The sequence below is a fragment of the Tubulanus polymorphus genome, chromosome 11, assembly GCF_964204645.1.
Source record: "Tubulanus polymorphus chromosome 11, tnTubPoly1.2, whole genome shotgun sequence".
NCBI classification, from domain to species: domain Eukaryota; kingdom Metazoa; phylum Nemertea; class Palaeonemertea; order Tubulaniformes; family Tubulanidae; genus Tubulanus; species Tubulanus polymorphus.
In genome coordinates, this window is record NC_134035.1 from 714,761 (window position 1) to 726,914 (window position 12,154).

General features: G+C 38.2%; 2 protein-coding genes across 3 annotated transcripts; one reads left to right on the forward strand and one right to left on the reverse strand.

Annotated features, from left to right (window-relative positions):
* Nucleotides 1-135: 135 nt before the first annotated feature.
* On the reverse strand, nt 136-1,788 carry LOC141913403 (thioredoxin-like protein 4A). Of its 2 annotated transcripts, XM_074804927.1 has the most exons (3): nt 1,710-1,771; nt 1,128-1,198; nt 136-784 (listed from the first exon to the last, which is right to left on the reverse strand). In XM_074804927.1, the coding sequence occupies exon 3, from the start codon at nt 739-741 to the stop codon at nt 313-315; it is 429 nt and encodes a 142-aa protein (XP_074661028.1). In that variant the 5' UTR covers nt 742-784; nt 1,128-1,198; nt 1,710-1,771; the 3' UTR covers nt 136-312. The 2 variants fall into 2 exon arrangements, with proteins under 2 accessions (XP_074661028.1, XP_074661029.1); XM_074804928.1 differs by lacking the exon at nt 1,128-1,198 and having other exon boundaries at nt 1,710-1,788.
* Nucleotides 1,789-1,989: 201 nt separating this feature from the next.
* On the forward strand, nt 1,990-9,459 carry LOC141913402 (muscle-specific protein 20-like). Its single transcript, XM_074804926.1, has 6 exons — nt 1,990-2,140; nt 5,948-6,005; nt 6,447-6,527; nt 6,703-6,761; nt 7,254-7,458; nt 7,974-9,459. Exons 2-6 carry the CDS (start codon nt 5,955-5,957, stop codon nt 8,154-8,156), a joined length of 579 nt encoding a protein of 192 aa, XP_074661027.1. The 5' UTR covers nt 1,990-2,140; nt 5,948-5,954; the 3' UTR covers nt 8,157-9,459.
* The last annotated feature ends 2,695 nt before the right edge of the window (nt 9,460-12,154 follow it).

Here is a 12,154-nt window from a genome sequence, read left to right on the forward strand (position 1 = left end):
ATTGTCCAGCGTTTCAGCGAGTGGGTATGGTGTCTAGACCCCCAGTTATTAAAGATCCAGATTGAACAAGATTCACTATTAGTTTCGCCGGCACTGATTTCAGGAAGAACAACATGAAAAACATTTGACTGCGTGGAAAAACGTTTTATTCCATACTTTCGATATCATATGACAGTAAAAATGCTGGAGAACATTATGGAGTCATCCGCTTACAACATTATCACTACACAAATAAAAACGAACCGGTATCTGTAGCGCAAGATTCCATCTTAGATAAATATTTGAGAATGCGATAAATTTGAAACGAACGAATCAGTATCTATATTTGGTCGAATAATCTTTCGGCGAAACGACGAGACCTCGACCTTTCCTGGCGCCGCGATAAACGGTTTCGATAATATCGATGAATTCCTGCGCGTCTGTCATCGGCCAGTTGATCTTATTATTATTACCCGTTCCTAAATCAATCATTATATGTTTATTACGATAGAAGAACATCACCGTACACGGGTCGTACAGTTCGTACATCTTATTGAAATCGGGCACCTCCGTGATATCGACCAGGTAAATGACGGCGAAATTTTTCATCTTGTTCGCGCATTTATAGAGAGTTTCGTCCATCACCATACAGGTCGGATCCCAGTCGTGACCGAATCGGATTATAACCGTTCGTTCCTCCTCGGAGAGTATCGCCTGGTCGACCTGCCAGCCGTTGTGTAAATGAGGTAACATGTAAGACATGACGGCGTCTCGTGGTTCTATTCAGCAGAAAACTAAACAACGCCTGAAAGGAAATAGATTTTCGTTTACAGATTGAATAAATGAATGAAGTGCATATTTTGCTGGATGCAGTCGCAGTATAGTATTATTTCAGTTAACATTATTGTGCTGCCCTCTATTACTCATAAGATAAACTAATAAATAAAACACGTAATAAGTATGTGGGAAATGGTATGTCACAGGGTTCTGTTAAGGTTGGGGCAGTGACTGTGAGAGTAGAGACGAGTAGAGTAGCATAGTCATAGTGGGATTTCATGGAATGGTCCTCTCGTCGGTTCAACCGATGAAGGCAGCTATTTAGTCGAAATTACAGGCATTTATACCTCGTAAAACGTGCAAATTTTTACCTTAGATGAGAATCAAACTCGATTGTTAGTTATCTATCGTATCGACTGCTCTCTCGATGTCTTTTAGGGCCCTAAAATTTATTTTAGTTGAATAACAAAACAAAAATTCGTAGCGACCTTGAGATTCGCGCTGGTAGGTAGGTTGATGAGTTGTTTAATTTAATCTATTTCAGTCATATCAATTTTCTGGGTATCAAATTAGAAAAAGGAGGGTTTAGAATACTGTCAGGAAGGTGTCAAAATTTAATTCGAGATGTAAAAACTTTCCGGTTAAGAAAATAATTTATTTTACATCAGAAGACTCTGGCATGCGAGCAGTAGTTAGTTCACGGTTTCGCCGCTACTGTTCTATATAGCGGCAGCACTAGACGGCCAAGTCGGTACCCTTGGCCGGGCTGCGGGCAATAAAGACAAACGCGTAATTATCGCAAAAGCTTTGTTAATGATTAATCCATCTTTTGTTCGACGAGTTTAAGCCACTTTTAGATAGAATCTATTTACAAAAAAATATTCTATCTGATATAATTTTGGTAAAGAAACGGAAAATCAAGCCCTATATTGAATTCTGGGCAACGGACTCACCGGGCCCTCGCTGTCCGGGGGCTGAAACAGCCAGCATTAGATTTTTTGCATTCTGAACATTTTTGATCCAAGATTAATTATAATTCATGGAAAAGTTATTCATAATGTTTTCTAGTCAATGCTGCTTATTGGATTCGGGTGTCTTTATTTGGCAATAAACGGCTACTAATAATAGTTCACCAAAAATCTATGGAATTCGGCATTGGCCATCTGTCGTTCTACCAGCGCGTCCTAAATGGAAAAGGCACACATTCTTTCGCAGAATTGCTTTTTTGTGGGTTGAAATGACGTTGGTGGTGGTTATGACTAACACAAACGCGACGGCGCACTAGTGTGCAGTGTATAATATACGGGCGACGCGAGACACTCTCCAGCCAGTCAAAGCATTAGTAGAATCCATCGATCGTAGACACAACCACTCACAGAAATAGGTAAGCATTGGAATAGTAAGGGACAATCTAGAATTACGGTGAACATACGTAATACCTATTACAGTGTAATAGGCCTTGAGTTTTTTATTTTTTTCGAAAAATGTCGAAATCGGTTCGGATTATTTGTGTAATACATTTACATATAACGTACCGGGTATCATGGAAAAAGGGCTCAATCGATCTGTCATTAGTTTACAATGCACGTCGCACCGGTGACTATATATGCGCCGATATAGAATTAGCTAGAATAGAATACTGTAGGCCGTTGACTGGGAGTAAAAAACATATTGCCTTTAACGCGGTCGACCAGGCAAATAATGAATTGTCGGCTCTTTCATCAAGTGGAAGGGTTGACCGCATTGCGGGTTGATGCAACGCGTGCCAGGCGCTCTAAATGCTCGATAGTGTTTTGACTGCGAGACGACATGAAGACAGTTTTCACTGTTTGCGCGTATTGGTGTCTTACGTTTCTTCCGCAAATGTCAGCTTATGATCGTCTTCTCAATTAACGTTTAAGTCTTTTTTTTAACGCTTTTACATCAAATAAAAAAGCGATAATAAGCAAACAACTCGTAAAGATGGAATGTAATACACATACATATATATAATATATCAGTTTTGGTAAACACGACCCAATTTGAACGTCTATATAAGGTTTATATATGGAGAGGACGTGGAATGTGAATACATCCTGTCTGTCTAACACATTTCTATATAAGCGCCGTCATACACGATAAAAAATAATGAAAAACTACGCACCCGCTAATTCTTTCACCGCGCAATGGTTCTATTTACCTTATATGGTGAATCACAAAAGGTTTACTCTTCATGAATGAGTTTTTTTTTTGATTCATAGAAGTCAGAAAAGCAATTTTGTACACAGTGTATAGACACTGCAAGCACTTGTCTCGGACCTGACGGGAACAATACATTTTCTCCCCGAGTCAGCTTATGAATTCCAGGGTAGGGATTAGGGTGGGGAGTCTGGGGGAGGGGGTAGCGGTAGGGTCGGAACGATAATGTGTCGTTATCGCCATGAATATCGAAAATTATCGGTCACGTGGCCCGTTTTCAAGTTCAATTTGTTCATTAGTAAACATCTGAGTAACATGAAAACATACACGAATCAGTTAGAAGGATAATATTAAAAACAATAACAATGCGACATAAATGAAAAGTAATTTACGTATGGGGTCAAATTTGTGACATATTGCACCGGGACATTTTGCCTCGAAAAGTGGCGGATCCAGGGCCTAAGAAGGGCCCACCTAGGAAATTTAGGGCCTTTTTCCAAGTCCGCAGATTTCCTTATGTACATCACGATAGTTGCTCAAGCTTTATTCTAACATTTCTCATATGAGAGAATATACGAGAATATCCAGTCCAGAATTTTCAAGGGACCTCATGCAACATTTCTGGACCCCCAAGGACACCCCTTGGATCTGTCATTGCTCAAAAGCCACCTCTCCGCAGGCTCTAGGCCACCACAATGTCGAGAGCATGAACAAATACTTCATACAAAATGATAATTAAAGTATTTTATTAGCTCGTCACATCTCCCTTCTGTCGACTAAACAAATCGGTGTCAGATATCATCATCATCGGCTGAATTTGATATTTCAAGTCAATAAATCTCCCAGCAACGTTAAATCTGATCCAAGTAGCTTCAATATACAACTGTCCTCGCATACAGCCATTCGCTATCGAGGATGTAGTGAGGCTTTGAAGCAGCGACATGTACTCACTTTTGTATTACAAATTTCTCAGAAGTCGCCGCCGGTAAGTGAGTCAATGTTAGATCACCACACTTTACCTAACTTTACTTTACCACTTTACAGAACAATTAGGTTTCCACACATGAATTCTTGTTTCATTAAGGCTCACAGTGATTAATTCTATTCTAAAAGCTGAGACCGCAACAAATCAAAATAGAATTTTGCGATATTGATATTGTTTATTGAGTCAAATTTTTACATAACTTGTATGACATAACAAACTTAACTTGTAAGTACGCTAAACACTGATATTGTGGTTACATAATAATTTGCATATTTCGTATGATAATTTGAATTTCATTCTATTACCAATATTTCATGGACTCTCAAGGAGCAACTTCCGACGTGCAAATAAATGATTTAGGTAGAAAAGTCGCAACACTTTTTGTTAAAGCACCCGAATTCAGTGAAAGTAAATTAATGAACTTTTGTATTGACGGACCCTCGATATAATGATCTCCGGCATATCGTATGGATGATACCAGGTGGCCAAAGCTTGTGGTGGACCAGGCGATCATTGGCAGCATGATGCGTCTGCGATTGAATTCCGGAGACAAACGTGGGCAATAAAATATATTTAGCGTCTTCGATACGAAGAATAATTCGCCGAATAAATTCGGTGCAGGTGTCGCATTGCAGGACGAATTCTGGCAATGCCCGCGGGAATCGAGTCGCCGACTAGAACTGTGCACATCTTGTCGTCACTTGTTACACTATGCAAAATTCAGCGAAAATCGCCTGGTGATTCGTCCCCGGCTTTACAATACAGTCGCTAATTGCATTTGTAATTTGATCGAATTTAATTCTGTCCTAATAAGGCTTTACGCATAAAAATTTGGCCCTAGTCTGGCGCTATAAGGTTATATACAGTTCATATACTTACCGTGACCTATACATAAAATACCGATTAGAAAGCCTTTGGAATTTGCTCGACCTTGACCGCGGTCAATGAACATATAAATTGTTAATTAATGTTCGGCTGATTTTGATGACATTCATTGATTTATGTCGCTATATCGTCTGCGCAGGGAATAAATAAATGTTGCAAATTCGATAATTGTCAACTCAATAAACTCAATTTTATTTCTATTCATTTCTTAACAAAACATTATGCATAAATGCGCGATTAAATGTCGTAATAATGTATAAACTATTAATGTTAGTAATTCAAGGAAATTATCTAACGTTGTATGTAGGCAATCTAGTGGATTGTTGTAAAATTTATTCATACGAGGTGCTTACTAATGAAATTCGTGTCAAAACTTATGATTCACTTCAATATCGCCTTCATTTTGCACTTCGGTCGTTCAATATGCTCGACACTCATTGAGAATGGTTTCAGTATTTATATAACCGAATTTAGTTTGAATACCAGCGAACTGGCACGTTTTATCAATAACGCGTGATAAGGTGCGTAAGTTTGATTAAACAGATATCATCCTCTTAAAAAATCCGGCTCGTCAATCGCCGTATCATACCGATACTTATATGAATGACGAAAAAATCTTGCAAAAAATTCTAATATATACAATTCAGACGACGAGTGCAAACTGCAGTGTCACGAACCACGGGAAATGGCATGGCTTGTTGTGGAGTATTCTACGTACCGATGCTGTTGATCGATGTATATATTTGAATTATTATTAATTCATAATAATTCTTGTCGTGAAAATCTGGGTCAAAATATAATCACTATACGTGTAATAACTGAAAATATGCATCTAAATACTTCATTACAAAATGTGAAATATCACCGAACAATTCCACCAATTCAGAGGTGTCGATTTCGTATTTATTTTGATCTTTCAATTTCGTTTACGAAAAAAACCTCGGCTGTCATCTCTTTTTACGCGTCAAACTTTGCTAAAAACCGAATCTGGTTCCTGAGTGCGTGACTTTATATTTCAAATTTATAAACACGAGAATTGTGTATACACGGATAACTATTGTACCGTATCGAAAGTTCTTTTCTTAGGAAATAAATTCCGGTTTGATTTCTGTTTTACATCGAGAATGTTCCGTCTATTTGCAGCTTTAAGATGGCAAACCGAACCACTGCTCACGGGTTAACCGCCGAGGCGAGAAGCAAGGTAAAATAGCAATGATTTTAGATATTGAAAAGACAATAGACTGCACTTAAATCGGCAGTTTGAGAATCAGCAGGAAATACAGTATATCCTTTCCCTGACATGGTCTACTGTTGGTGGTAAGCTTTTATAATCGGATGGGCTTATACCAAAAATATCCGACCGTGAAACTTAACCACAGGCAGGAGGTTACTTTGACTAGACCAACTCGGGACAAAAACAATATAATTCCTAACATTTCCTTTTATTAACTCGCTTAACTCGGGCCGATTTTGCCGGTTCCAGTTTGCCCGATGCGAGGTTTTACTGTACAAGGTTTCCCGGGTAGATTTACACGGCGAGATGACCGGTACTGAGGTCTGGTACCCGGTACTGAGGTCCGGTACCGGAAGGAAGAGTCTACTGTCTGCGTTTTGATGTGGTTTTCATTTTTTTCATCCATAGATTGACGGCAAATATAGCATCGAGCAAGAAATTCAAGCTCGTGAATGGATCGAAGCTATTGTTGGCGAAAAGTTAACTCCCGTAAGTTTTTAGTTTGTTTTAGTTTAGGGAGTGGTGGGTCTGGTGGTGTATTTAACTTACTTTTCGGCGAATTGAATTAATTCTTGTTTTACATGCTGGAAATCTGATTATTTTTCCTGTGGTTATTACGCGTATTTTGCCGTCTCGATGATGTTTCAATTTATCCTCTCTATAGGGCGCTACCGGTGCTGATAATCTTCATGAAGCGCTTAAAGATGGAAAGATGCTGTGCAAGTAAGTGTCATATTCTCGTGTCGATCGGAATCAAATAAAAAAGTGGAGGTCTTTGACGTGCCCAATGCAGGTATCTGGAGCCTGGTACGGCACTTATATATTTGGAAAATCTGCAGCAGCTTAGACCTCCCGCCCTCTCAGATATTAGCCATATTGTTGTTCAAAGCCTAGATGACATTTTTCGTACCGATAAGATGGCTCATATCTGGTGTTTGTAGTTGATCTTCAATTAGAAATGTCTCTGGTAAAATTCTGAACACATTTGAAGTGTAGACGATCAGTTTCTGAAAATGTGCTGATAAAATGTCTAATGTCTGTTTTTTGAAGTTCATTTTCAATTAAAAACGTTTCGGGCCGAAGTTGTGAACATTAGTGAAGTGCGGACGATCAATTATTGAAAGCGTGCTGATGAAATGACTTATGTCTGTAGTTAGTAGTATAGTATCAGTTGGGAGTTGTCTAACGGTCGTTTCTAATTATAAATGTTTACAGGTTGATAAACATTCTGGCGCCTGGTTCGGTCAAGAAAATCAACGATACAAAGATGGCTTTCAAACTCATGGAAAATATAGGCAATTTTCTGACGGCCATCGAGCGGTATGGCGTATCGAAAACCGACGCGTTCCAAACTGTCGATTTATACGAAAACCAAAATATGACTCAAGTCGTGTTAACTATACACGCTTTAGGAAGAGCGGTAAGTTTTATGTTTAAACGTGACAAAAACACGGGACCTAAAACTAAATACGGTTTAAATGGTTTAAAATACATGTTTCAGTTAAATTGAGCTATATCAAAAAATCTCAATTTGGTTCATTTATCAGAGACGATATATTTGGGGTGTTAGCTTTATGGGCCATAGGTTTAGTATGCTTTATATGTCACTAAACCTAAGACCTCCTAAACATAAGACCTGAACGATCTTAGGTCTTAGATTTAGGGGGTCTAAAGTTTTAGTGACACGAATATACGGTATGAGCGTGATAGTTCTTCTCTCTGCCCCTACCCTTATACCTCAAACCTCAAACCCAGAAATAATGCCCAGAGCAGCTCAAACTACTTGTATTAAAACAATAATCGACTGAAGGTATTAAAGTATATAAAAAGCCCAACATAAAATTCATTTAAAAATCATCAGATTTTTTTCGCGTTCTTTCTCGTATATCTGAACTGTTAATGTAAATTTCGCCTGTTTCTGTTTTATCGCTGCAGGCGCAGAAAAATCAGTACGCCGGTCCCGTCCTCGGACCGAAAGAGTCAGTCGGCGAGAAGCGAGAATTCACCGAGGAACAGCTTCGCGCCGGACAAAACGTCATCGGACTTCAAATGGGATCGAATAAAGGCGCCAACCAGTCCGGACAGAATTTCGGCAAAGGCAGAATGATCATAGATTAAAAGCCGCGCAGCATATCTCTTAAACATTCACGAGAAACGAATCAAATATCGTGTGTACGTGTTGAATTAAAAACTGTTTAATGATATGACACAAGGTACATATAAGATAGAAAGTCTGAGCACTATTAACACATACAGGATGGTATCTTATAGAATATAAACTAATGTGCAAAAAGACCAATATGTTCAGAAATTATATATGATAATGATTAAATATAAAATAATCGTATATGTACATGTACGTAAACTGCTAATGTCTTAAATCTTGTATATCACCATTGCATTCAAGATCGCATTTTCTCAGTCTCTGTGGTTGCGTCTTAAACCGACTAAAAACAGCCCGAAAATCCAATCACCCCTCATCACCGAATATTCGCTAAATACTTGGTCTTCATCCACCGTCCTATACTGGACGCAATGAGTTGAACTCACACATTTATTAATCGTTTTTGTCTTCAAATTTCATATATTATCTTTACGATAATATTAACACGTGACCGCGTTCAAGCTTACAAAAGCTTATCGTGAAAATGGACCCGATTGGTGGAAGGGATATACGTAACTGAAAAAAATCCGGTGGTCCACTCGCTTAGAGGTTGGTTAAAGGTCGAATCTGTCACTGTTTATGCGCGGCATTCATTAGTTTTAACCAGCGTTCGAGCAACTGCGCCCTGACATTTTTCATGTACATTAATGCAGGTATAATGGGCTCGACGTTCCACCGATTCTAATTATGAAAATAATGTTTCCACATACTCTTACTCGAGGGACCAATATTGTATATACATAGTACATGTAATCTCAATGTAAACTGCAACTGCTGCCAAGTCGTTATACAGTGGGACCTCGTCGCTGATACGATTCTCGATAAAGATGAAACGCCGTTTATTATTATAACGATGATTTCCAGCACGTTCCAGCTATATATTCACAGGCGTGAAACCTCTGTTTATTATGTGAAAAAATAAGTCAGACGGTTTTAAGTTTTATTTAGCTACATGAATCCAGATTTGGGTGATACGAAATTTCAAGTTTTCCCACAAGTTTCCTATCAACGAGGTTGCACTGTATATACGTATAGATAGAATTTCTTTTTATCCAATTGATGAATTTGCTATGCACTTTAGAGAGTAGGTTGGAATTGATGCCGTTTTGTAATTTTTTGAAAGCTTTTATTGGGCTTTATGTGCGCGGTCTGAGTAATGTGTTTCCATTTAAAATCTATGGTACCAGGGTAAATTATGCAGTGTGCGTCAAACGAAAAATAACAATAAAAAAATTTCAATATCCAAATTAGAAAAATATCTTGACGTTTTTTTTTTCTGTGTGGGTCTTGGCTTATTGGGATATGGTTGAATTTTCTTTTCTTTTTGTATCGGATAAGGCTCATATTTCGTTGCATCGAAAGCTTTCGTTTTGATTAACCGATTTTCAGTGTCGGTGATTCTGGTATTCGCAAGTATGACTTATTGCTGGATTTTGTAACTAAAAATGTGTATTCAGACTTTGATGTTAGATGTATCAAGATCCAAACTGTGAAATTCATAATTTCTGGCCTAAAAACAATGCACAAAGAGACATTGTCTTTATGTTGTTTTGATAGCAACTGATATCCTCATATCAGTCATTTCTTCACTTGTAGAAGCCTAGAGAATCCAGCGCTGGAGAAATAATTTCTATGATTGAAATAATTACCGCTGGAATTCTGTGACAAGGGTTGCATTATTCTTATTTACTTTGCGTGAAAAGCGGTTTTGTCCGGGCATTTCTCGATGAAACTGAAAAAAAAATCGTCAAGCTTGATTTAAGCGCATCTCCACGGCAACACGCAAAATGATACAAGCAAAAATAATCAGCGAAAAGCGGCTCTGATGCTATGGATTAGTGTGTTACATTTATCTACCGTTTGGAAATGTCATTGCTGTGCTGACCAAGAAACCTTAAAAAGGAAATGTACAATATACGATATTAAAATTATGCATTAAATGCCCAAAAATCGTATGTTTCAGTTCAGAATTTTTTGCATTTCATTAGAGCGAGTGGCTCGCATCTGGAACTGACACTTTTGTTATTTGTTTGTAACGATATATAATGTGGCAAAAATGTACGTTAGAAATATCGCAATTGTTAACGGTTATTTCAACTAGAAAAGCTATTAAGTTCGCAAACGCAGTTTCCACGATGACTGATACCGCGAGTCGGACTGATACCGCGAGTCGGACTGATACCGCGAGTTGGACTGATACCGCGAGTTGGACTGATACCGCGAGTTGGACTGATACCGCGAGTCGGACTGATACCGCGAGTTGGGGTATTGTCGCTAAAACGAATGAATAATCGTCCGCATAAAACTCGTTAAAAAGACATATTTTTCGATTCTGTTGCCGCCCGTCTTGGTAATAAAGCGTTGACACTGATTCGACTTCCTCGACTTTTAAACGATTACTTGATATTCATACCGTCCCATGTATATTAAGCACCAGCAGTGTCAAGACATGATCTATAGGCCCGACTGCTGCCAAACTAATGATAAACTGTTCAAATTATGATGGTGTCAAAACTATGATGATCTTATAACTAGATTAATACTTTCTATGACAAAAAATACCATCTTATGCGCTTGCAGTTTAGTATTTTACAGATAAGAAACAATTTCGACTTCACTTTAGCCAAAACGTCTAGCATACAACTAGCGTTGCAAACGAAAGACAGCTTTATATGTGGTATTTAAGCTTCTACGTAGCTTCATACTCTGGCAACGAACTCCCACTCTTTTTATTATTATTAGAGATATTCTATCTTCTATATTATCATCGCAACGCATCAACGTGTTAAGTCCCTATTTCACGACAAGTCATCAAGAAGCGGGGAATAAATTCATAAATTTCACACCTAAGAACGTCATAAAAACAGCGCAACTCGGCGTGAAAACTCTGTTTATTATGTGAAAAAATCATTCAGACGGTTTTAAGTTTTATTTTGTTAATCGATTCGGGGATTTAAAGCGATATAAACCGAATAAAGCATCCGTTCTCACAGGCTCGTTCTGGTTTGTTATCACCGTTGAACACGACGAGTCCAATTCGATAAATATTTTATAGCTAGACAGGATATGAAACGATATATCGGTTGATTGCGGTGATCGCGTGCGACAGCGATTCCGACCGGTGGTAAATCAATTTATAATTCCAGTTTAATAATAAGAAGGCACCGGCGACGCCGCATCGACTGTTTTTATATTTTGTGTAGTAATTTCCTTTTTGTCGATGATGTAAAATTAGGAATTTACAGTAACACGAAACGCTTTTCCTCTGAACCCGTCTGCGCCGCGTGCGCTGCGTGCTTCATCTAAAATACTAAATGCATTTCCCGAGAAGATATGAGTTGGCTAAAATGTACCAGCTATCATTATTCATTTTAATAATGATTATCATAATAATGATGATAATTTATATTTTCATACCGCCTTACGCATGCGCTTCAAAGCGGTTTACAACAATTATACTAAATATAGTTTAAAACACTGAATATAAATAGAAATGTCAGACGGGTATAAGTATAATTGTGTTTACCTATGGCATTTTTACCTCTGGCATTTCTACCCATGGCGTCATTACCTACGGCATTTTTTTAACTATATTGATGTGAAGTTTACTTAATAATCGAGTAAGTAACATATAATGATAGTTGGGACATTGGTTCTTTCTTTATATACAAATTGGGATTTGTTTTCCTACATGCAGCGACTCTTCTTGCCTTGGATCTGTAAAGATTCGATGCGGAAAGCGAATTCCGGTACAATTTCAGTGGAAAAGTTTAAGACATATAGTCACGCAGGGCACGCGATTATCAGAGGCAATCGGCACCATGACAATCGCAGTCAACTGTTTACTTATTTCATGTTTTTCCTCTTGGTGTTATGTTAAACATTTCGCTCCTCTGGGGTCTGTTTGACAGTTTTACGAATAAGCGACTCCGCAAACCAGGAATAAAGTCTG